This window comes from Ascaphus truei, chromosome 5 (assembly GCF_040206685.1).
Source record: "Ascaphus truei isolate aAscTru1 chromosome 5, aAscTru1.hap1, whole genome shotgun sequence".
Classification (NCBI taxonomy): Eukaryota; Metazoa; Chordata; class Amphibia; order Anura; family Ascaphidae; genus Ascaphus; species Ascaphus truei.
Genome location: NC_134487.1, coordinates 124,355,634 through 124,379,375, shown reverse-complemented (window position 1 = coordinate 124,379,375; position 23,742 = coordinate 124,355,634). Strand labels below are relative to the sequence as shown.

General features: G+C 42.9%; 2 protein-coding genes across 3 annotated transcripts in view; one reads left to right on the top strand and one right to left on the bottom strand.

The window, feature by feature from the left end:
* The window catches only part of STAB2 (stabilin 2), a 182,053-nt gene that overhangs the window by 153,014 nt on the left and 5,297 nt on the right, over positions 1–23,742 (top strand). Inside the window, exons 52-66 of the mRNA XM_075600600.1 lie at positions 3,190–3,279; positions 4,538–4,684; positions 5,111–5,167; positions 5,957–6,083; positions 7,008–7,157; positions 8,379–8,483; positions 8,889–8,996; positions 11,610–11,803; positions 12,612–12,753; positions 18,276–18,409; positions 18,931–19,096; positions 19,594–19,700; positions 20,168–20,287; positions 22,617–22,781; positions 23,678–23,742. The exon at positions 23,678–23,742 is cut by the window's right edge and continues 46 nt beyond it. Of these exons, the coding sequence (XP_075456715.1) occupies positions 3,190–3,279; positions 4,538–4,684; positions 5,111–5,167; positions 5,957–6,083; positions 7,008–7,157; positions 8,379–8,483; positions 8,889–8,996; positions 11,610–11,803; positions 12,612–12,753; positions 18,276–18,409; positions 18,931–19,096; positions 19,594–19,700; positions 20,168–20,287; positions 22,617–22,781; positions 23,678–23,742 (1,877 nt within the window). The remainder of the gene's footprint in view (positions 1–3,189; positions 3,280–4,537; positions 4,685–5,110; positions 5,168–5,956; positions 6,084–7,007; positions 7,158–8,378; positions 8,484–8,888; positions 8,997–11,609; positions 11,804–12,611; positions 12,754–18,275; positions 18,410–18,930; positions 19,097–19,593; positions 19,701–20,167; positions 20,288–22,616; positions 22,782–23,677) is intronic.
* NT5DC3 (5'-nucleotidase domain containing 3) overlaps positions 8,107–23,742 on the bottom strand; it is a 71,806-nt gene continuing 56,170 nt past the window's right edge. Inside the window, exon 15 of one of the 2 annotated variants that reach the window (XM_075600601.1) lies at positions 8,107–8,927. In XM_075600601.1, the coding sequence (XP_075456716.1) occupies positions 8,839–8,927 (89 nt within the window). In that variant the 3' untranslated portion in view covers positions 8,107–8,838. Of the gene's footprint in view, positions 8,928–12,869; positions 12,911–23,742 lie in introns of those variants that run through there. The other variant, XM_075600603.1, reaches the window with a different exon arrangement.

Below are 23,742 nucleotides of genomic sequence, written 5' to 3'. Positions count from 1 at the left end.
ACCTTTCAATGACTTGAAACAGGTGCAAATGGTGTGAACTAAGTTGACCGTGAAATGAGGCTGTAATTAGTGTGTGTGCTGAACCCCACCCCCTCTGTTGAAGTGTATGCTGTGATGAGATATTAATTGCAGCTGCTTTAACACAATGGTAGATGAGCTAAGTAGTCATCTGCAGTGTTTAAGTTATGAAAACAATGACATAACATATGCTACGTGTGCCTCATTATGCTGTCTGTATATGACATAAAGCAAAAATGGACCTTTTCATAAGCAACTATAGATGTGTTAGTGCCAGTGATGTTTGTAGGCCGTTACATGCAATTTCTTTGATGCATGCTTAAAATAGGCAGTAATGTCATGTTTGTCGGAGTAAAATCAATAAAATACACAATAACATGATACATATTTCTGTTCTGTACCTGTAGCTACTAATAATTTCTCATGAACATGTGTTACACGTGTACTACCCTGTTGTTCCCCATCTTCGCCCACCATCAATTGCTTCCACTGCAGCTATGCATTTTGGGAATTCACATGTAAATGAGCACGCAATGGCACGTGCTATATTAGTTACTGCTTTTAGTAGGACTACTACATATATGTCTATTTTGAGATATATATATACAGAATCAGACATATACATATATAGATGCAGGTATGCTTATATTGTGAAGACAGTATAAAAAGCAGTGTAACTATGCAAAATAACTGTAAGCAACGACACGCCTAGTACAGTAATATTTATCACCTGCTGGAAATTGTGACGGATAAATTCCAATGTCACGGTCACCAGCCAAGCCTTCCACGACGACGGTAAGTAATTTTGGCCGAAGCAGCTCCTCCAATGGAGTCAATATGAGACGTTGTGGTGTGGGCCCACCTCCAGTGCCAGTAGCATGCACGCGTTGGTGTTGTATTTTCTTTTTCAATTTGGACCTAATATCATCAAATCTTTTCCGACAATGATACTTGTCCCTGACACTATTCCCACAGGCATTGACACCAATGACTATTGTGTCCCACATTTCTTTTTTGCTTGCTGCACTTGTCCGCCCTTGAAAAACATATAAAAGATATGAGGTAAATGAATAATAATATAAGCACCAGTTTCCTACACTGCTAGCTGTTCCAAGTGATATCAAACATGCTGTTTTATGTGTAATATGTGCAGCACATGAGCATTCACTACTAAACCTATACATGTAAGCAAGGTTGCATTCATATTGTATGCAGTTCTGGCAAATTGACCGCCTGTGTTTATTTGTCCTTGTAAGGCATGATAAAAAGCTGTGTTTCCACACTAATGAACATAGAAAGATATTGTGTACCCATATTTGCATATGAACAAAACTCAGATGACCTAGGATCACATGTATTTGAATAATAAATGTAAAGTTACACTTACCTACTAAATGTCCATATATACTGTCATAGTGCTCCAGAATGCCAGTGACAAGAGCCCTATTTTCCTGGTCATTGAAGCGAGGATTACGTGGCTTCTCCACACGTTTTTTCCGAGCAGGTTTAGGGTCAGAGCTTGGCTGGTGCTGACTGGACTCTCCTTCTTCCAATGGAAGAGCCTCCAAAAGCTGGCCACCAGCAAGCACGCCACCACCAGACACCCCATCAGCAACTGCGCCACCAGCAGCACTCCCAGCACCAGCACTCCCACTCCTAGCACCAGCACTCACACTCCTAGCACCAGCACTCACACTCCTAGCACCAGCACTCACACTCCTAGCACCAGCACTCCCAGCACCAGCACTCCCACTCACAGCAACAGCACTCCCACTCCCAACAACAGCACTCCCACTCCCAGCAACACCACTCGCAGCACCAGCACTCCCACTCCCAACAACAGCACTCCCACTCCCAGCAACACCACTCGGTGCACCAGCAACATCACTCCCCTGAACAGAACGTTCACTCCGACGCGTACTCGCACGAGTAGCACTCCCACTCCCACCAGCATCACTCTTCCCACGCTTTGCGGGCATACTTCCAGCACTCACAAAAAACAGACAAGAAATGTACAGGCAATCACACGACCCACTTCCACATATAAAACAAGACAAAGATGTAAACAAAACAACAAAGGACAAAGCTCACCCAATACACAACAAGTCTCTCAGTCAATATGCAAATGTTCAATCGTCCAGCTCTGTGCGTCTCTCTCTCTCTCTCACTCCCAACAACACAGAGAATGATTAGCAGTACACGTTGCCTTTAAATATGGCGCGCAATCAAAAACATGCTTGTTTCGCCTGATTCAGCAAGATTTGTGATTGTGCAACCTAACAGCACCCCGCCACGCACGCCGATACACCTGTGTGTGATCGGCTCATCATCGTGAGAGTGGGCGGATTTGTTTTCGGGTTGATTTTGAATGTATTCGGCACTTACTGCATACGGAGAGGGAAAAACGCCAATAACATGACTAATCGATAAGCTTGCCGATTTCACATAATCGTCGCTTACTGCATGAGGCCCTTAGACTGGTGGCAGCAGTGAGAGTCTCCGGTAGGTTGTTCCAGTTTTGGGGTGCACGGTAAGAGAAGGAGGAACGTCCGGATACTTTGCTGAACCTTGGGACCATGAACAGTCCTTTGGAGTCAGATCTCATATGATAAGTGCTGCATGTGGTAGGGGTGAGGAGCTTGTTCAGATAGCTGGGTAGCTTGCCCAGAAAGTATTTGCAGGCAAAGCTGGAAGCTAGCACCATGGGACAGAGGTCATGCAGGCAGCTGAGAGCCGGGGCCCAGCTGCGACCGTCAGCAAGGCCTGGCCACAGGTGGGGGAAATGTGCAGCGCCCCCCAGCCAGCGGGCCCGGGACACTAACACCGGCAAACATCGAAAAGTTGATATTTTCTGCTGTATAATAAATGTGCTATTTGTCTACGCCCAGTGGAGGCCATTTGAACTCTTTCATCTTTGGCATTAATCTTCTCCTTAATTGGAGCGACGTACACCCGTGCTGCTGTTATTGTGTGGGCTTCTTTTTTTATGTTCTATGTTTTCAGGAATTACATGGTCCCAAAACCTCAAATCTGAAACTATTCTGTATTCCAATAGTATCACAAGTTACATGAAACTTCACTTTTCAAAGAACTGCCAGGAGTTCTCATCCTTTATTAAATAGCACTGTTTTTGCAATGCTTCAGGTTGCCTTCGCACGTCTGTCTTTTCAGATTTCTGCCTCAGATCTTCCCAACAGGGAATCAATAAAAACACTTCAGGGTTCAGACATCAGTGTCAAATGTGGAGACAAGGACTCAATCGTAAGTATTTTTCATGGCGATTCTAGAATACTTTAACTTTTGCTAAAATTAGAAACATTTGAGAAATATAAATCATACATTTTCAAAGTAAGAAATATGGAGGTGTTGACATAGAAAGACCCACATCCGTGAGATCAAAAAACGGCGCTTGAATAGAAACGACTGGCATTAGTCAGTTTGATTCTGTTGAAGTGTATGAGAACATTGGTGATAAAAATCAGTGTGACTGACTTCATATCGGGGAAACTCAATGAAAACCGGTGACAGGTGACAGCCCTGGAATAAAAAGATGGAAGAGTTAATAGAGTTCACTGCAAGAGCACCTCTGTTACAGACTCGCTCTGAGATCAATGTATTAAGTCTCATATTACCAACCAAACACAGACACATTCATTCATCTTCCTCCCAGGAAATCAATGCCTCCTTGCTGCTTTTAGATCTTTCATTCTTAATTAGCACTTCAACCCTTCCAAATGTGCAGTATGTATTGTTAAATGATTAGTACAGTACAAGGAAATACCTTGCCTACATGCTAATACTGTCACAATTAGGTGCTATAACTATCTATAATCTAGACTAGGTGAAGATGTATTAATTCTTCCCTAACCCACCTAACTACCCATCTATTACAGTATATGAAATGTACATTTTTAGATTCACTTCTAATAAGGGGAACCAGATTTTGAAAAGTAGAAACCGGGACACATTATTTATAAAAACAAGTTTCAACACTTACAAATAAATATTATATTGGTATTTGTCTATTAGTCTCTATTTATGCTGCATTGTTGATTTATTTCAGTTTCCTAATATAACGCAAAGTCTCGAGTGCAGCAAAATGACGGTTTGGTTTATATTAATAAATCCGTTAATTAGAGTTTACGAATATGTTTAAAATGTTTACTCTTTGATATAATCGATCACATAAAAACATGCAGTGTCTACTTTTACAGTTTTAGTGAATCTAAAAAGGGAATTGCTAAAAACAGGGACATTTGAACGATTTTGAGACAATTCTCGGCACACTGGGACTTTTCATGAAAATCCAGGACTATCCCGGCTAAACCGGGACATAGGGGCACCCTACTTCTAACTAATAATTCACACAGGTCACAACTGTTTTATTAATCATTTGTAAATACAGCAACATGTTGGTGGGACACTCGCCTATCTAGTGTACAACATAAGTGAGTGCACGTGTCAGAGATTCTCAGCGGTTACAGTACGTTTGTTTGACAATAGACTTTCAATTCCCTAGGGAGACCTTTTCCTAAATAACAGAGAGTGTAGGATTGTGCAGCGTCAGCTGGTGTTTGATGGAGGATTTGCTTACGGCATTGACTGCTTGCTGACCCCTCCTACTATTGGCGGGCGATGTGACAACATGGTTACTTTTGAGCTGATGGTGAGTCCCCTTGTGAACTGTATTTACAGTATAACGCAATTTATTTTCAAGGTGAAGTAACATATGGGATAATTATGTTACTTCATGTAAAACTGACTGATAGATTCTAAAGATAGGACTTGCCAGGTCCAAAAAAATGAATGTATTTATTACATCAATGAAGATTTGACACAAAGGAATTTCAAGCGAGGCAAAGAGACCCTCAATTCAACTGAGCACAGTATGCGGATACCAATCCCCCCCCCCTCTCCCCCATCCCAAACTGATTGCTTTAAAAGATTAGCACAAATGACTTCTTAAACTCATATGAGATTAGCAGAGTATCTCTCTCTAATATTGAAGTCACTTCATATCTGTGATATATTGTTGATTATGGAGTGGCTAACAAATACTCTGTAACATGTCAGCATTATATATTTTCAACAGGGAAATTGCGGCTTGTGTTTCAACACACCAAGCTGTCCTGCAGGAAGCAAGCCCAAGGTACAGAACAGCAACATTTGTTTTTTTTTTAAATAAAATATTGTATTGGTACAGTATTTATTTCTCATTTTACAAAAATGTACTCATTATGGAGAAATGTAAGGCTGCGTCCATAGACACTGCAGCCGTGCGGAGGCGCGCGGAGGCTGAGGGAAAGCGGGTGCTTTCCCTGGCCTTAGTAGGCAGTCTGATCGCGCAGCGTGCGGACGCGTCCATGCGGTCTGCCCCTGTATGGACGCAGCCTAATGCTATTAGGTATTTAAAATATGTCCTATCAAACACAATATAGCTATGTATGCAGGTGTCTCCCTGCTGCACTAATCAGGTGGCGATTTGTCCTTTTACTGACTTGATTGCAATTGTGGTGTATGAATGACACCTATAAGATCTGTCCGTCTATAAAACTGCTTGGGACATACACAACAAGGATGCAAGGCAAATGTGACACAATTCTGCGCAATAAAACGGAACCATATTTAATAACATCCTCTTTGTTGCTATATTTCTGTTTTTTCTTTAATGATCTTGTGCACTGTTTTTGCCCCAGAATTTGCTGACACACAGAGACCTACTTGCTTCAGTGTTTTTCGGCTGCATTGTCGAAGGCCTGCAGGCTTTCCAGTAGTGACTATAATACACCATGTTCACACTTCTTGTAAGAACATCTAACGTTAATATTCCACAAATGTTAACATTTTCTTGCATTGTGAATACATCTTCTATACATTTTGTTTGTGATAAGCGGTTTCCAAATCTGTGCACATTTCCCTTTAAACATGAACTATGCAGGGACTGAAGCAAAAATGCCCGTATAATCTGATTCTTAGAAGAACTCTAGATGGTTGTCGCAATGAGTGCTCAATGGTGGTCTGGATGACAAAGTGCTGCAAAGGATACTTCGGGCGCGATTGCCAAGGTGTGTTCTTATAAATCATCCATTTTCATATCATATTTTTTATTACACTGATCAGTTTGGCATAGGGATATTTTTCTTTCTGCCTCCATTGTCTTATTTTATTGTATTTTATAATGTTTGCCTATGTGTGTTTTGGTTTAAGTTCTTTCTCAAGACCCCCTCTCTCTATGTGCCATGTAGTTCCCTGCCCTCCAGTTTAAGTAGCTGCAATTGGGGAATATAGTTATTTTCTTTACTTCGCCTTGTAGAAGCTGTTATTCAAACTGCAGTTACAGAACTGGTACAAATCCTGAAGTGTAACTAACTATACACACTTCCTATGAGAGAGAAATACTGCCAGTCAGTTCCATTATGTACCATCATATATCTGTACAAGTAGTTTTACACATTATTAAAGCCTAATATATTAGTTCTATATATGGTTCCCAGTTAAACAAGCTGTGTACTTTTGTAACTCCTCTTAAAATATATCCTAGCACTTTTGTGTGAGTAAAGAGGGGTTATTATTATTATTTAGTGACTTTGGTTGGTATTCTCCATGCATTGGGAACACCTTTTCCATTGCCCATTCTTTCAGATGAATTGAGGTGTAAATGTACGGTTACATTTGGTTTTCTGTTTTTCCTAAACGGGTTTTACATACATGTTGTGCAGTAGTATATGTTCTTTGGAGTGTAGTTCTTCCATAATGTTATTACACAGGTCGCTGGTGTATTATTTTCCAGTTTACCTAGATATGAGTCCAACATTTATTCACTTCTAAAAGGCTTCAAAAGATGGAAACGTACGGATCATCTCAACAATCTCTTTCCTTAATACTCTCTCATACGGTATCTCCCTTTGCATAATATTAATGTCACCCAAACAGAATTTCATTTTGTCACCATTTATTTGACTTGTAATTTTCGGTTTGCTTCCTTTCAGCGTGTCCCGGGGGTCCTGAGACGCCTTGTAATAGTCACGGGCTCTGTGACGATGGATACACAGGAACCGGAGAATGTACATGCTGGGCTCAATTCAATGGCACTGCCTGTGAGCAGTGTTTGCCGGGAAGATATGGCTCGGACTGTAAATGTACGCTTCTGTTTTATTGCTGTAAATTAAGAAATATGTTTTTGGACAGAGCAATCAATTGTTTCTGAATATTTAACTCTTACTGAAAAGAAAATTAAAGAGGGGACCGTGTTAGCTAGCTAAAAAAAGAGTTTATTTTACAATGAGGACAAAATCACTCCCTTTAAAGTGATGGTCCTGAAGTATCTTTCTTCTGTGTCGAGGTTCCCAAATCCCAAGGCAGCGCCAGAGAAATCCACAAGCATGAAAAGGCTGTACCTGATTAGGTTATTTTAAACTTCTTTAACCCCAGCCTGGTTGTACAATGATAAAGATTTAGGGCAATCTCACTTAACTTGCCCATTTGTATGTCCATGCTCAGAGTTTTTATGTCTGCAATTCCTTTTACTGGCAGAGTAAATCAGCAATGTATCGCATTGTTGGGCCACCTGGCAGTAAAGGGTTAGACGCTGTTTGAGATTATGTCCTTATTCTGTAACCTGCGATAGGTAGCACCAGTCCGGCCCTATCACACGGATTCAATGGGGCTTCCGTTCTGCAGAGCCGATTCTGCGCGGTTTACAGGACAAGGGCCTATGTGAGAAACTCGAAGAAGCTTAAATAGCCTGTAATACGAGAGGTTGTTTATTCTGTGCATGTAAGATGTTTTTACACGTATTGTACAGTACCTGTTGGATATGTTTGGTACATTTATTGGCTAAGTAATATTTACAGAGGTACACTGGAAGTATATAGCAGAATGGTCAGCCCTCCTAATTGTTCCTTAGCTGAATGGACAAGGTGAATGGCAGTCACCTAACTAAAAAAACCTTTCATTTTGAGAGGCTGAGTAAACTTGTGTGCCAGTGTCAGCTCCATGTAACTGCGGGCGTGTCGCTTAATGTCATAATTCCTCAGTTACAAGACATTACCTAAAATAATAAACTGAGGCCGACAGTGGGAATATATCGTTTATTCTTCACAGAGCATAATCCACATCGTGTTTTCTTTTTTTTAATGTTTTTCACGTGTGGTGACATTTTAGTTGTGGCTCAAATGGTGTTTGTATGATGTGGTTTGAGCCTGTTAATGTTCTAATGTCTATATTTAATAACATAATTGAGGGTGTAAGTTTTATTTACAGATCCCTGTATGATTGAGGGTAAAGCAAAGGATGCACAAGCAAATGATAAACGCTGTAATAAATGAATGGTTATTATTATTGCCCCCCATGTCTTGCAGCCTGTGACTGCACGGAGCGCGGGCAGTGTGATGAGGGCAGCAGTGGAACCGGGGAGTGCGTCTGTGAAGCCGGATGGGCGGGAAAACGCTGCGAAACAAAATTAGGTCTCTCTTTCCTTACTGTTACTGTTATGATGTATAGCGCAACATGCAGCTGCAGAGAAGCTATAATAAAACATTAGGGGGGGGGGAATACACCTTCCACAAAAGTGTAGTTGGTGCCAGGAGCTGAATTACAGCAAAGACCTGCGATAGGAAGGCTTATGGGAGAAAAGCACTGTTGCTGATCTTTTTCAGCAAAGGAATTGAATGTCCATTCTGTCTGCCCCTCTAGTAATGGGATCCTCATAACGTATCTATTTATAGGAATTTGAGTATCTTAAGCATTTACATAAGCAACGGAGTCACGAGGGTTGTGGTTGCAGGAATGGACTTGCATGCTGTAAATATACTGGCCAGATCACGTTTGTTCATATTGAATGCTAATGTGCTCTTTTACACTGTTGACAGTCCTGCCTCCGGTCTGCTCACCTGGTTGTTCCAGTAATGCTGTGTGCAAAGAAAAGAACATGTGTCAGTGTAAAAAGTTCTACGAAGGCGATGGAATAACATGTACAGGTAATCTGACGTTTGCTTTAACTACTCATTTCTTGTCATTAGATATTTGAAAGTACGGTTGAGTCTTGTGGTATTGTTTACACCAGGGGTGCTCAACAGCAGTCCTCAAACTCCATATTTTCAGGACATCCCTGCTTCAGCACAGGTGGCTCAATCAGTCCCTGCTTCAGCACAGGTGGCTCAATCAGTCCCTGCTTCAGCACAGGTGGCTCAATCAGTCCCTGCTTTAGCATAGGTGGCTCAATCTGATTGAGCAATCTGTGCTGCAGCTGGGATATCCTGAAATCCTGACCTGTTGAGGTAGCTTGAGTACTGGAGTTGAGCACCACTGGTTTAAAGCTGAAGACTAAGCAATATCCTACATGTGTTTTTCTAATAAATCAGTTCTGTACTATGAGAAAATACATGCAGCATTTTTTTTATAAACAACTCTGAATTGTGTTTTTAATGTATTATAATGTAACAATTAAATAAAGGGAAACTGCTGCACACTGTCAAAAAAAATGAATAAAGGATACACATACCAGTGCTCCTGGTTCAGGACTCTCTGTGATAATCCAAAGTATAATGAAGGGTAAAGGAACAGGGCTCCACGGATTTCGAAACAAACTAATTTAGTGCCAACAAGATAACTTGACGTTTCGGCCACACTTGCCCTTTCTCAAAAGCAGAATGGCAAAGAAAGCTTTTGAATGCTTTTGAGAAAGGGCAAGTGTGGCCGAAACGTCAAGTTATCTTGTTGGCAATAAATTAGTTTGTTTCGAAATCTGTGGAGCCCTGTTCCTTTACCCTTCATTATAATGTAACAAGCCTTTTGTTTCTATAGCAACCATTTACAAAGTCACATCTCCTTCCTCTTCGGAAATAGGCTCTGATACACTCCTTTTTGAGCCCTGCCCTCTCTTTAGCTGTGCACAAGCTCAATTATATCTAGTGACTGCCTGGTCACATGACCTTCCCCACCGAACATTGTCATATTAATATACAAATGCATTCAACTGACTGCAGAATATTCTTCTGCAGCCATTTACTGAACCCCGAATCTTCGCCAATCGGTCATTAACTTAGCTAATTACTTATCATTGTGTGGATTGTATTGATGCACATATTAAAAGGGAAATAAATTAATTAATTAAATAAAAAAACGCCGCTTGGACTGTTGCTTTAAACAATGCTACACACAGAGTGAGATCAGTTTCTCAGCATTCTCCTCATAGAACATCTGAATGCACTCAGCTCATTTGTAAATAAATGTGTGATTGATTGTTCCCAAAATGTTTTAATGACTAGTGTTCCCTGGGGAAAGTGTTTGGAAACATTGATCTAGAGGAGGGGAGCGCAAACTTTTGTTGCTGCACCTCCCTGCCTTGCTTCCCCCCCACCCCCCGTGCTCGCACCACCCCCTTACCTTGATGTGGCATCATCATGTGATGTCACGTCACATGACCCGCGGCGTCTTTGGCGCATGTGACGTCACGTCGCATGACCCAGCGGCATCATTTGACGCCGCGTTGTCATGGAGACAAGTCCGGAAGCATCAAGGTAAGTTGAGGTTATAGAGGCCTCGTGCAATCCCTTGGCATTTAATTTAAATGCCTTGGGGAATAGCGCGGGGCCTCTGCAACTGCCCGCTCACCCCGGAAAAATCTCCCGCCCCCAATAGGGGTGCCCCCCCCCCGGTTTGCGCACCCCTGATCTAGAGGAGGTATTTGGCCCAGATCAGGGGTGCGCAAAGTTTTTCTATTGCGCCCCCAGTATGCCGGCTCCGGAGCACATGCCCCTCCACCTCCCCAGTGACCTGGTGTCAAATGACGCCGAGGGTCATGTGATGTAACATGACCCCGCCACGTCATTTGACCCGCATTTCCATGACGACGTGACGAAAAGTTGGCTGAATCAGGAAGTTGAGGTTGCAGAGACCTCACGTGGTCCCCTGGCATTTAATTGAAATGCCTCGGAAGAGCACAGGGCCTTTGCAACCGCCCGCGCCCCCCCAAAAAATCCCGTGCCCCCCCGTTTTTTTTTAATGCCTCCATGTTTCAAGACAAAAGTCCAAGTTAGGGTCAAATCATTGATGCATTGAATAATATTTTACTTTATACTGAAGTGCCTGTTTGTCTACGTCAGGGGTGCACAAACTTTTGGCGCTGCGCTCCCTGCCTGTTCTCCCCCACTGCTCGCGCTCCCTTTACCTTTGTTCCGATGTGAAATAATGCCTCGGGTCATGTGACGGGACGTCACGTGACCCGATGGCGTCATTTCATGCCGCGCTGCCAAGGTGAGTTACAGAGGCCTTGCGCTGTCCCCGGCATTTAATTTAAATGCTTTGGGGAATAGCGCGGGGCCTCTGTAGCCACCGCGCCCACCCAAAAAAAAATTGCGCCCCTGGTCTTCATGCCTACTAAATGCAAATTAAGGTGCCATTATGTTGGCAATTATAAAGACGGTTGTGCAAAACATGTAGGCCTACAAAGATCCTAAGGAATGGAATCCGTGTATGCGAGTGTGCAAATAACCGGTTTAGTTGCATTTTACCTTTTTGGGGTGAAACACGCTGCTGATTGCAGGATGCAGCCGTGCATATAATTATCTGAGATACATTTCTTTCCTTAGTGGTGAATCTTTGCAAGGAGAATAATGGTGGCTGTGACAAGAATGCAAAATGTACCCAAAGTGGTGTGAAAGTCACCTGCAGCTGTCTGAAGGGGTATAAAGGAGATGGCTTTGTCTGTGCAGCTATTGATCCCTGTGCTGATGGACTCAATGGTGGCTGTCATGAGCACGCCATTTGCACCATGACTGGACCCGTAAGTTTATTCATTTGATTGTTTTAGAAACTTCCAGAACAGTAATCCTAAAGCCTGGGAGGGAGAAGCTGTACCATGCGCAGAGCTGCCCCTGCAATGTAATGAGCAACAATATAAGAATGTTTGTGAATAGCCTGCCTGCCTGTATATAGTCTTTCAGCAATTATGTCAACAAGTCCTAAAGTAATGGTATTATATGGCTTATTAAAGCAGACACTATTTTTTCATGAGGATTCCTCTCTTCTAGAACTGAACATGCTGTATGTAGTACACAGAAGGTGGAAGTGAATTTGTTTATACGTAGTACTCCCACAATGAGGAATCTACAGTTATTAAATAAGCAAACCAAGGGTAGCCAACTCCAGTTCTCAAGAGCTACCAACAGGTCAGGTTTTCAGAATACCCCTGCTTCAGCACAGGTGGCTCAATCAGTGGCTCCCTGCTTCAGCACAGGTCGCTCAATCAGTGGTTCCCTGCTTCAGCTCAGGTCTTTGATTAAGCTACTGATAGCTCTTGAGGATTGGAGTTGGCTACCCCTGAGCTAGACAGACTTGTTGCTACTGACATTTGTTACCTATAGATGTAGAAATAGCAGCATGCAAGATGTAACATATAATCCTATCTGAGCGGAGTTGTCATTTTTCCTGTTAAGCCATATGTACAACATAACATTTGCTATAAACGCCTTCATTTCAGTTAGTTTGTGAGGAACTCTTCTTCATTGAGCATTGTAATGTTGCCTGTACATTACTTGGTCACTGTGCTTGTTTCATTTGGTACCCTTTTGCCCTGTAACCTGTTTGCTCAGGACAAGCGTAAATGTGAGTGCAAAGAGAATTACATTGGCGATGGACTGGACTGTGCAGTGAAGAAGCTTCCCATTGACCGCTGCTTACAGAATAATGGGCAGTGTCATGCTGATGCAAACTGTGCTGATCTCCACTTTCAAGGTCAGTGCAGCATAGATACTCATGAAATAATTGCGTTTACCATCATATATGTAGGAGTAACCACTCTGGGTAGTATGAAAAAGCTGCTCCTCCACTTCCACTTTATCCATTTTCACAGCACTTTTCCCCCATTAGTATTGGATGAACGTGGACTGCACTGCAAAGGAAAACTGCTGAGCTCAAACTTATAGAAACATAGAGATTAACAACAGATTTTAAAAAATGGGTCCACCTACCCTGCCCATCTTCCTACCCGCTGTGCAACCTCCACTCCTATTATACTTTTTGGTTTCTTTTACATTTAGGATAGTCTCCCAAGAATGTTTGAATTCTCTTACTGTATTAGCCTTTATCACCTCTGCTGGAGGCTATTCCACTCATCCACCACCCTTTCCGTGAGGAAGTACCGGGCAACTGAACCTCCAACACTTGCAATCTCAGGTCATCAGCTCTTATTCTAATACTTGTCTTTCTCTCAAACCCTCTTCCTTCTCCTCTATTGATATATGTGAAGTTATCATACCCCCTCTCTTTTCTCCCCTGCAAGCTATGCATGTCGATGTCCTTTAATCTTTCCTAATAATATTTATGATGTAGATCAGTGGTTTCCTACATTTTTTTGGTTAAGGAACCCTAAGTGAAATTCTGAGGAACCCCCAACAATCTCAAATAGCAACTCTGAGATCAGATCAATTCCAAATTCCTCTGTGATACAATTTTCAAATGACCAGAAAATGACAGAGAAACCTTTAGGGATGCCCGGTGAACCCAAGGACTCCTAGGAACGCTGGTTGAAAAACACTGATGTAGACAATGTACCATTTTAGTAGCTTTCCTTCGCACAACTTCAATTTTATTATGGCCTCCTACAGATATGGGGATATATTTACTAGCAGTCCTCTGCCACAGGACACTTCCTACACTGACAGACACGTTCTCATTAATGCACTGTACGGAGTCCTCCAGCACCTTGGCTTTTTTCATATTTAGGATCGCCTTATGTCTGTCCCAAGCATGTTTAAATTCCCTTATTGTGATATCTCCTACCACGTCTAGGGTTGCCAACTGTCCAGTATTGAACCGGACTGTCTCTATTTGGACACTCTGTCCAGTAAAGAAAATTGAGGTAATACTGGACATGTATGTGTATACCAGTGTTACCTGTCTGGACATAGTGACCTGACCAGCTTGGGGTGCCGTAGGATTTCCTCGAGCAGGGAGAGAGTAGGGCTGTTCCTAGGGGGCTTGGCAACTTCCTCCATCCTGAGTGGCTGCTGCTGGGTAAGCAACCAATCGGGAGGTGGTATCAGGATCCTGGGGGTAGGGCCAAAGAGGAAGAAACAGCATGGAGCGGAGAGATGCGAGAGGGGTGTGTGGTGCCTTGAGCGTGTCGCATCTTTCACCATTGTGTCCAGTATTTTTGGAAAAGCCATCTGGCAACCCTATTGCCAGGTGGCTTCTCCAAAAATCCTGTGCACAATGGTGAAAGGTACAACACACTTAAGATACACACAGACACGCCTCTCTCTGCTCCATGCTGTTTCCTCCTCTCCTTGGCCCCATCCACAGGCTTCTGATATCTCCTCCTGATTGGTTGCATTACCCAGCAGTAGCCACTCAGGATGGAGGAAGCTGCCAAGCCCCCTAGGAACAGCCCTGCTCTCTCCCTGCTCGAGGAAATCCCACGACACCCCAAGCTGGTCAGGTCACTATGTCCAGAGAGGTAATACCGGTATACACATACGTGTCCAGAATTACCTCAACATTTTTACTGGACAGTGTCCTAATACAGGACTGTCCGGTTCAATACTGGACACCTGGCAACCCTTACCACCTCTGTTTGGCGGCTACTCCACTAATCTACCATCCTTTCCGTGAAGCGATACTTCCTCACATTCCCCCTTCGCCTGCAGCTTCGGACAGGGACCTATTGTTCCAGCAGTTCTTTCTCTGAAATATACTTCCCTCCTGTACTTTGTTGGATCCCTTTTATATATTTGAAAATTTCTCTCACATCCCCGTCTCCCTTTTATACTCTAAGCCAGAGGTTTGCAAAGTGGGGGGGCCGGGGGGGGACGCGTGATCCTCTGCGGGGGGTGCAGGGTTTACAGAGGTCCCGCGCTCTTCCCGAAAGCACTTAAATTAAATGCGGGGGAAGCAGCAAAGGCCTCTGTAAACTTCACTTACCTTGGCTCAGACGGTTTCTGGAGACGCGTCACCATGGCAATACGGCGTCAAATGATGCCAGAACGCCGAGCCAAGATAAGGGGGGGGGGGGCACGGAGAGGCGGAAAGCCGACAGGGGGGCGCAGGGGAAAAAGATTGCGCTCCCCTGCTCTAAGCTGTACATATTAAGGGTGAGCAGTCTTTCCTAATAAGTCTTATGCTGTAAATCATGCACCATCTTAGTAGCCCTTTTTAGCACAATCTCCAATGCATTTATGTCCTTCCAGGGATATGGTTTCCAGAATTGAACACCAATGGTCTTACCAATGATATATAAATTCAATACATTTTTCTTTCTGCTGTACATATACAACCTAGTATCCTACTGGCTTTTCATATGACTTTGTTACAATGCTCGCTTATTTTTAAGTCATGTGAAATAATGACTCCCTGGTCCCTTTCCTCTATAGCGGTTGACATTTTAGTGCCAATAATCCTGTATTGTATTGTAGGCTTTTGTGTCTGGGGTCCAAATGAGTGATTTAGCACTTATGATATTCAATTTTAGTTTCCACATTCTAAAACATTCCGCTAATCTATTGAAATAATAATTTTGTCTACCCCCTGAATTGTCAATCTTGTTGTAGACCTTTGTGTCATCTGCAAAAAGGCATACTTTGAAGTCCAGACCATCGGTAATGTCACTAATTAAGACATTAAAGATCACCGGTCATAGTACACATTCCTGAAGTACTTCACTAGTCTCCTTCCCTCTCCTCTAAGGCTAAGGCCCCGCTGCCTCAGACAGCGCGCCCGCACTGCAAACAGGCAGCGCGGGCAGAGCGCATACCGCGATCTGCGTTCTGAGGCGTGAGGGGGCGTGGCCAAAATGGGCTGTGTGGGCGCGAAAATGACGAGGGGGCGGGGCCATGACAGACACCGGCACGGCACTTCACCGCTATATTCGGTCTTTGATGAGCGTGCAGGCAATAATTCTTTCAGGAACCCCAATCATAACTGGACAGGGGAATCTTTATACCTGGAGACCTCGCCACAGTCCCCCCCGTCCCCCTTGTGCACTGCTGCTGTTTCTCCTCCCAGGGAAGACAAGCTCAACAGCCAGAGCTGCCTGCAACCTCCCCAGCACGCGCTTCCTGCAAGACGGGCACGGGAGGGAGGGGTGGGGGGAGAATAACATACACACTCAGACCTCCCTCCCGTAGCTGTAGACAGCTTCACAGCTTCCCTCCTCCCCCTTGCCCCCTCCTCATTGGCTCCCTGCCGCACCACGTGACGCGTCGCCACTTGGGATCACGATCCTCGTGTATCCCCTGCTGGCTGACGCGTCACAGTGCGCAGCGAGCCTTGCAGCGAGAGGAGACTGGGGCTGGCTCGGGAGGAACTCGGGTCTGGTGAGTGATGCGCACGTGGTTGCACGTGCCGTCGGATGCAGCGGGACCCAGGTCTAAGGCTACAGCCCCAGTCCTCCCTGCTGCACGTGGGCCTAGCGGCACGGCGGCGCATGCAGAGACTGCAGCTACGTTCGGCGGTCGGTAGGGAAGCTCTAGGGGAGCGTGGGTGGGCAGGGCCATGATGTGGGGCGCGGCCATGTCAAGGCATATTTGCTCTTCCATTGGCTGCGCACCGACCACGGCACGGGAAGACAAAAATCTTGTCTTCCCTGCCAGCGTACGTCACAGCGCTTTGCGCTCCCACACACACACAGCCTCTGGGGCCTGACCCATAGATGGCTGTGCTGTATGTGGCACGCACGCCGCAGCGTGTACCGCCGTGATCACCGGGGACACATCCGTTGTGGTCTGTGCCACCACTCTCTGTCGCCTACCCTTCAATCAATAATATCCACGAAATCAGTTTTGAAACTAATCCCAAGCATTATAACTTGTTTATCAGTCTTCTATATGGGACAGTGTCGAAGGCTTTACTAAAATCTAGGTAAGCTATATCTTTTTTTCCACCCTGGTTTATTACTTTAGTCAAAAGAAAAATAAATAAATACATCAAATTTGTTTGACATGACTTTCTCCCAGTAAACCCATGCTGCCGGAACCTTGTAAATTGCTTGATTTTAGATTTTCAAGAATCCCCATGTGTAAACCGCCCCCCCATCACAGAGAGTATATAGAGGAGGGGAAGGTTTGAGAAGGTTAGGTTCCCAGGAGGACAAAAGGAGGGGAGCCTCTGGGAGAAGAGATAAAGATGTTCCTAAAGTAATAACCCAGACCAGGCCTCTTTTATTTGGTTGTGTTGAAGATAGGGACAGTGTCCCCAAGTTAGGATCCCAGATGAAAGCAGATGGAGTTCTACAGATCTTAAAGATAGGAGAACGGCATGTCACAGAGGGCCTCAGGAAAGAGGGCTCCCTGGTGTCGGTGGATCTGCTCTAACCACAGGTCCGCATTCATAGTCCTCATCAGTCGGTATGGAAGTGGCAGTTCCCAAACAGGTTAACTGTCTTGTGAGCAATTACAAAGGACTCCCCGGGTTTTCCCCCTAGGGGCCCAGGTAACCAGGGTTAATACAGAAGATGATACTGAAGTAATAAAGGGCCCGAGTTAGACATAAGCTAGGAACTAAGTGAATACACCTCCATTGTAGTGTTAAGTGTGGGCACTAATGGAAGCAACAGAAATCCTGTATGTTTGTTAAAAAGAAGCACAACATCTATAGTTTGAATGTGAACGGCCCCCGTGCCTGGGAACCAGAATAAAAGACTATTGTATCACAAAAGTTCCTTGCGCCCATTATTAAACATCTTTGCTACCTCATCTCCCAGCCACCTGAAGCCAACACCCTGACTCGAGGTAATCCATGCGTAGTAGCTAAACATTGCACAACAATTTAAACTACCTAGGAGACAGGCAGGGAGAATTACTTTTGGAGCCCAATGTGGGGCTGGCCAAGCAAGAGAAAGAAAGAGAAAAAATGTTTGTTATGCCCATTTTAGAACTTTTAGGGCGGAGTTTGTTTTGTGTGGACGTTGTACGCTTCCATCTGGTAAGATGGGAGCCATGTTTGAATAAGGAAAGAAAATCATTTTGGACTATGTACGTGCAAAGCTTTACCAATACACGAAAGATAAAATTGCATCAATCCCGGATAGAGGAATGTACATTCAAAATGGAGGCCGCCCACAACCACAGGTGCTAGCCTACTGCAAAGCCAAAATGGCATTCCTGAGAAAGATGTACACGGAATATAAGTGGCGGCTGATCAAAACAAGGTGCGTTTAGGGCTGAGAGCCCCAGTACAGCAAAATCGTTGTGAGCCCAACTCCTGGCTACTAGAACATTGTTTTGCTCAAGTTAAAGAGGGACTGTGTTTTTCTTCCGCAGATTTAACGCTTGGAGTGTTTCATTTACGTTCTCCCAAAGGGCAATATAAATTCTCTTTCAATGAAGCTGTTAAAGTTTGCAGTGATGAGGAGGCAACAATCGCTACATACGTCCAACTATCATACGCTCAGAAGGTAACTTTTTACTCTGTTACATAGGCCCAGTTATAACATGCATAAGAAATAAAACCGACATGCTTCATTTTAATTTTTATACCTTTGTCAGTAAGGAAGGCAAATATAGTGTACAGAAGAAAATAATGTTTAGCAAAAGAAAAACCTGACTAAGTAGAGATCACATTTATTGGCTATTACAGTGGTTTTCAAACTTTGGTCTTAATCGTGGTACCTTAAATGTACAAATTGCAGGAAAGAGCTGCCTAAAGTGAATTTGGAATCACTACAAAAGGCTGTTATAACAGATACATGCCTATTAATGTTGAAATACATTCTGTATGTAAGGTATATATAAATATATTGATGAACAGATCTAAGTAGAAGATTCTACTGCCATATTCAGGCATGTTGAATGTCCTAAAAATGTGTGTCTTTAATTAGTGATTGATTAATAAAGATTTAACCATTACCTAATAATATTTTGCTTTTCTCTTTACACTTCCTTCTAAACCTGGTCATCATATTTTCTACTCTTTTAGGCTGGCTATCATCTCTGTTCAGCTGGCTGGTTGGACGGTGAAAGAGTAGGCTACCCAACGGCATTCTCAAGTCCTTTCTGTGGATCAGGATTTGTTGGTATAGTGGACTATGGTCCTCGTGTCAACCTTAGTGAGAATTGGGATGTCTTCTGCTATAGAGTTAAAGGTAATGACCAATAATCACCTACTGCGTATTTAACCTACTTAGTATAAAAAGTATTCCAGTAACCATCTGAGAATTGCTTGTAATTATAGTGGCAAAATGAGGGTGTAGTACTAACTTAGATTCAGGAATGCCTCATCTGATCTGTGTTACTACTTTTAGTAACCGTAATACTTTCTTGGTTGTTGAATGCTTAAGAATATTAGAACTAGAATTAAATACAACTATTGGACAAATTGTAAAAGGTACAATTGACTTCTCATACAAGTCTACCAGACTGTTAAACTTGTACCACATATTTAAACAGTAAGCATGAATTTATTAAGTAGTGTCTCATGTAAAATGTTAACGTTCTCAAATTAATTATAATCTAGAAAGTTAATTGAGTACTGCATACTGTATTTGGCGTTAAGAAGCATATGCTAAAAAATAATAATCAATAAACATGTTTAATTATGCTTATATTAGTCCCTTAATAAATGTAATTCATTGTTCTACAGATGTGAAATGTACTTGCAAAGTTGGCTACGTGGGAGATGGCTACACATGCAATGGAAACTTGCTGCAAGTCCTGACATCTTTTCCTATGTTTTCAAACTTTCTATCGGTACGGAAGGGGGGGGGGGGGGGGGAACAGAAAACAATATTTCATTCTTAAATATCTTTATCTATGAATGTACTGAACAAAAGTCAGGAAAATATAGTTGCACATTCTCTTTTACTAACAGTATGACTGCTCAAACTATTTTATTCACATTAAATATCAATTTCTTTATACCGTAGTGAAAAAAAGCCAGTCAGAGAACATTTAAAGGAGAGTCGTTTGTGGGACTTAAAATAATTGAGATCAATATTTTGCATTTCCCTCCCACTTTTGCAGATTATGGCAAGTGAAGAGAATCCCATCTTTCTCACTTTCTCCGACTGATTTATGATTCCGACCGCTGATGTTTAACTAGATACAGTTCCTCAGACAAGTGTACAGAGAACAATGCATTCTGGACATGTTTAGAATGTCCACAATATGTCAATGAAATTGGATGTGTTTATATCTTCTATATCGTGTACTTGCAGGAAATATTGGTGTACTCCAACACCTCCCACACAGGCAGGGAGTTTATAAATTACCTCACTAACTTGTCAATACAAGCAACACTTTTTGCTCCCAGCAATGATGGACTTAGTGAAAATAAGGTTAGTGTTATCCCCTTTCTAAAGCTTCATGTCAGACCGCTTCTTCTAACTCCCTATTATTACAATACGTATGCAACATTGATTTCATAGGGGCCTAAAAACACACAGGTGTGCTGCAGGCCCTTCTGGAAGCAAATACTGTATACATAGAAGTTTGTAACTACAGTACAGATACATACATATTTAGATTAATGAGATATATCAGAGGGAATTTATCATGCCTTCAGCTGTGTGCACTTAAATTAATTCCCCAAAAAGCTTACAACCACTTTCTCATTGTCTATATGTTTCTATCTGTTGTTCTTATGCCAATACATTATTTTATTTTCTGCTGCTAAGTAAATATATTATGGCTGGTGTTATACATCACTTTTATATACAAGCTTGCATGAACATATGTCATCAAGTTATCAAAGAACTTTGCCATTCTGGCCAAAACGAAAAATTACCTAACATTTCAACAAGACACCGTTGCGAATAAAAGTGAACTAGAAAGCGTATTTGTATCGATGAGCAAAACAAGCAGAGTTTAATGAAATTAGATTATACTCCCAGAGAATGGCAAACAGCAGCATATTAGATTTCTTTTTTTTATCTCAAAGGTATATCCACTAAAACAAGCTTATAATTTAATTCACGTTTCTTGCTGTAACACTGATCACTGGTAACCACTAGAGCAGTTGTAGGCAACATGATTTTAGATATATATATATATATATATATATATATATATCATACATACACATACATAGATATAGATATATATATATTGGCAATAAGGTGCGCAAAACTGATATTACAATGGTGCCAATGAGTGCTGCCACAATGTATTGGATATACATAACACCAAAAATATACAAGAAAAACAGACTACAAAAGGCGCAAATTAATGACAACAGGTGTATGAACTGATAACACCTGTGGGATAAATAGCTTTCAATATCCTTGAGAGTCCCTGGACGTGGTAACACCTATAAATGAGAAAGGTGCCAATATAGTGAAGTACGTTTTATGTATCAATAAAAGCGCAAGACAAATGGCTACTTACAATGTAGCTGAAATAATCGGGCATATCAGAATAAAATCCTATCTTTGAGCTGCAGCAAAGGGGCTGGTGATCCGTGGCGCTTCTCTCACGATGCACATAGTGGACACCGTTACTGGAACTCCGTCTGTAACACCGTTCACTCTCACCATCCAAATCTCACGATCTTTTGTCCGTAACGTCACAACCCGGCAGTAGTGCTATTGGCTCCGGGACTCCTTCAAGGACATTCAATGCTATTTATCCCACAGGTGTTATCTGTCCATTCACCTGTTGTCATTGATTCGCGCCTTTTGTAGCCTGGAGGGAGATTGTGTGTGTATGTGTGTGTGTGTGTGTATATATATATATATATATATATACACACATACCAGCACATTGACGAATACTTTTCCGCTGTTCTTCTTATACTGGGTAGTAGTGATTAGCACAGGGTTTGGGGGCCGCAGGTAAAGTCTCAGCGACCGCCTGTTGCCTACTAATGGTCCACGGGGTAAATTCTTCATAGTCTGAATCGGTTGTAGGTGCCGTTTTCAGGTAGGAAATCTCCATTGAAGTCTATGAGAATTTATGGATGGAAACGGTCCGAGCGGGCGCTTCAGCAGATAATGACCCCTTGACTCACGAAACGGCGATGCAGGGTATTGCACCCGCGAACACACAGCTGCCATAGACTTGAATTGCAGTTAATGTTGGATCGGGGTGCAATACCGTGCATCGTAGCCCAATGAATCCCAGTCTTCACGACTTACTCTATAAACTCCAACGCTCTTCCATTCAAGTCAATGGGAGCTTTGAAGCTTATAGAATAAGTCCTTCATTTTAAGGCGTTCTGCTTGTAGCCGCAGATTGCAAAGCCACCTATACTCAGGAAACAAGGAATCCTCGTATCAGCTGATGTCTGCTTGCCCACATGCATCCCTATCTCCTAGGTATTACATCTAAGGCCTCGGCCAGGGTGGTGCTGAGCGGCAATGTGTGTGGCCAGCGTGAGCAAGCGCGGCGCTTAGCTGCTTGCCAAGCAAATTTGAATTTGCTGCTTGTGCCGCCACGCATGAGCGCCGCCTGCACGCTCAGCGCCACCCTAGCCGCAGCTTAAGTATATTGTGTCACTGATTCCCAGTAGCTTAAAAAAACCTTTTACCAGCCCTACAGTTTATATAGCTAATGAACAATTAACCTCTTTGCTCCTCTGGCAGCAAAGGAGATAAACAAATAATTCAACACACGTGATTGTGTTCTTTAAACCATTAAACCGCATTTATCCATCCCTCTACCTTGCAGACACTTTCTGGCCGCGACATAGAATATCATCTGGCCAACGTCAGCACATTCTTTTTTGAGGACCTCACCAATGGAACAACTCTCCAAACCAGGATAGGCAACAAGCTACTGATATCCTTCAGCAATGATTTAGATGGCAAGACGGTCCCAACTACAAGGCTACCTGTAAGTGAAAGAAGTCACCTTTTGGTCACGCTGTGAAGCTGTGACTTGAGTTGCAGGCCTTGTTGTACTGTTTTGTAGCTGTGCTTCTACAGAATCTGTGGTAATTAGCTTAAGTAAATGTTTTAACTCCCTGACTGCCAGTTGGGCCATAAATGCAATCTTATGTCACTCATGTACAGAGGCGGCCGCCTTTAACCTCCTGCGGCTGTTTCCGCGCGACTTTGAAAACCGCGGGCAGATGCAGTGTTTGATGCGGCATGTTCCGGTATTTAAAGCCGCGGCCACGTGCATTGTACAGTATTAGGGCTGTTCTTATTTAATTGTTTTCAACATTACAGTCTCACAGTTATGTGAGTTCTGTATTAGAGGTACACAAGCAAGCTACTGTAACATTATGGGCGGCGTGCTGTATACAAACTTTCACTGATAACTACAGTACTATTAGAGCTGTCTCGGCATGAATGCGGCATGAACGCGGTGAAGTGCGTGGCATTCGGGAAAAAACACCCAAACAAATCGGAGATGTTGGAGAATAAAAAGGGCCGTGACAGTATATTAGAGTAAAAAGCAGGTAAAATATATAGTCTCAAACATTGAGTAATATATTTCTACTAGCGAAGTTACACGAAGAGAGACATTTAATGCTGCGCGGCCTCTAAAACTATAGTGATTGAATGAGATCACTCACTTCTTCAAAATATACACCAGCGTGGATTTTAATGGGATTGCATAGTGCAATTCCTTGTAGGAGTGGTTTAAATAAACACCCTCTGCATAACAATATTTTGTGCAAATCAGAGTTCTCAGGTGAAGTGAGCTGTATATGCGGTTTCACAATGCAATAAAAAGTATTGGTCCGCCTCAAACAATTCAGCTTATTTTTCTTTCTTGGTCAGAATCGGACCAGATATGTTGATGGGAAAGTTATTGTACAGTGGGACATTTTTGCTTCAAATGGAAT